General features: G+C 58.3%; 1 protein-coding gene across 1 annotated transcript in view; it reads right to left on the bottom strand.

Moving 5' to 3' along the window:
- Positions 1–1,786, bottom strand: part of LOC104075499 (sodium/calcium exchanger 1-like) — a gene marked incomplete at its 5' end in the record, with an annotated part of 15,968 nt that overhangs the window by 10,546 nt on the left and 3,636 nt on the right. Inside the window, 2 exon segments of the mRNA XM_009576030.1 lie at positions 1–55; positions 919–1,068. The exon segment at positions 1–55 is cut by the window's left edge and continues 1 nt beyond it. Of these exon segments, the coding sequence (XP_009574325.1) occupies positions 1–55; positions 919–1,068 (205 nt within the window).

The raw sequence follows: 1,786 nt of genomic DNA, 5'->3' as shown, positions 1-1,786 counted from the left end.
AGTCGAGTCTCTTCCTCCTCCTTGCTGGTCAGTGGCTGCTTTTCTTCATTCTCCTCTGCAAAGCAAAGAGCCCGTCGGTGAGCCAGGCCCGGCTGGTCACTCTCTGGAGCTAGCTTCCCATCAGAGGGGGAGGTCAGGAAACCTCTGGGTGGGAGCATGAGCGACAGAGCAGCTGAGAAGGAGGAGGTCATGGCGCAACAGACAAGGTAGTTTTGCTGGGAAATGCTAGCAAGAGGTCTGCAACTCGTCCAACCTCAGAAGGAGTCCAGTTCACCTTCAGGGCTGGGGAATAGCTTATCACCTGGTACCTGCTGCCTCTCCCACAAGGATGCTGGGTGGGGACAGATCATCACTAAGGCTGCTCCATTTCCCAGCTCTCCAGGTCTGCATGGGGCATGGTCAGGACATTTCCATCAGCCTGGTACAACCAGAGAGAGCTGCCAGCAGCACCAGGGCTGAGACGGGTATGAAATCTTGGCTCTGTCTCCTTCTGAGCAGGGCTTTACCTTGGGGAGGGGGCTGGCAGCTGGAGAGCATGAAACTCCTGCTGTGATGGTGGGGCTGGAGGAAATAGTGCTGGGCCATACAGGTGCGAGGAGCCATCCATAGGGCATGGCCTGGCCCCAAACCCTGAGAGAGAGCAATGGAGCAGGTCTGCACCTCCACTGGCATCCATGCAACCTTTGGGACATGGGGACATCAGGTAGCATGGTGACCTCAGGCAGCATGGCTTTTGCCACTGTCCCTGCGCAGACCCCCACTGAGCTCCCTTCCAGTCCACCCCAGGGATGAGAAGAAGGACATCAAGGCTAAAAAGGGCTGGATTCACTGGAGACAGGAGTTAAACTGTCAGTAGGCAAACACCCCAGTCAGTCCGTGTTAGACCGCCATGGCCCTCGGGCGTCATGCTGCGGGTACCTTGGATGGTGACCACGGTGCAAGGAAGAGGATGATCTCTAGCCTGGACCTTCCTGAAGACAGGTTTGCCTATCAAAGCGATCAGTGGGAGATCAGCAGGAGGGACTGTACACCCCGTACAAACCACCGCCGTGCGGTTAGTAAACTCTACTGCTACTTCACACAGGGTTAGTGTCATTCCCTTGCCGGTGCCCCTCGTCTGCACAGGCGGCACCACGCTGCGGGAAAGCCCTTCTCTGCCTGCTGGTAAAAGGGACTGGCCTCACGGCCAGAGCCTTGTTAGTCTGAACTATCATTTCCAGGACTCCTGAGGGGCTGCTCTGCAACATGCGGGACCCGGGACCTTCTCCCCCTGCAGTGATCGGTCTAATGACAGATGCTCGGCTGGCTAATGATGGATGAGCAAACCTTGCTGCTGGGTCTTGCTGGTGGGAAGGGCAGGGGCTGCGTGCTTGAAGCAGCCATGGGGTCCCGCACCTCCTGCAGTGCTCAGGCACCCTGGCTGCTGCCTGGGGAATGAGGACAGGCTCCCCGTGCCATACAGAGCCCTATGCACACCTCCTGTGCAGGCAGCAGGGAGGGGAAGGCTGGACCAAGTGGAGAAGACCCCCCTGCTCCAAGAGATGGAGGGGGGCTGCCTGTCGCTTCAGGGGTGACGGCTAACCCTCCCCGAGGTGGGGGTTAGGTGTGTGCAACAGGCAGAGCACTCTGTGAGAGGACACGGTGTTAGCGTGACCGGTCGGGGTAGCAGGGCCTTGGCACGGCGCCTTCTTACCCTTCCAGAGTTTCCCTCCAGGACAGAACAAAAGCAAAGAGGAAACCAAGAGGAAAGAGCGGGGTGAGCATATGGCCATTAAGAGGAGGGCAA

The sequence above is a fragment of the Fulmarus glacialis genome, unplaced genomic scaffold (assembly GCF_000690835.1).
Source record: "Fulmarus glacialis isolate BGI_N327 unplaced genomic scaffold, ASM69083v1 scaffold6454, whole genome shotgun sequence".
Classification (NCBI taxonomy): Eukaryota; Metazoa; Chordata; class Aves; order Procellariiformes; family Procellariidae; genus Fulmarus; species Fulmarus glacialis.
This window is presented reverse-complemented; position numbering and strand designations above follow the sequence as displayed.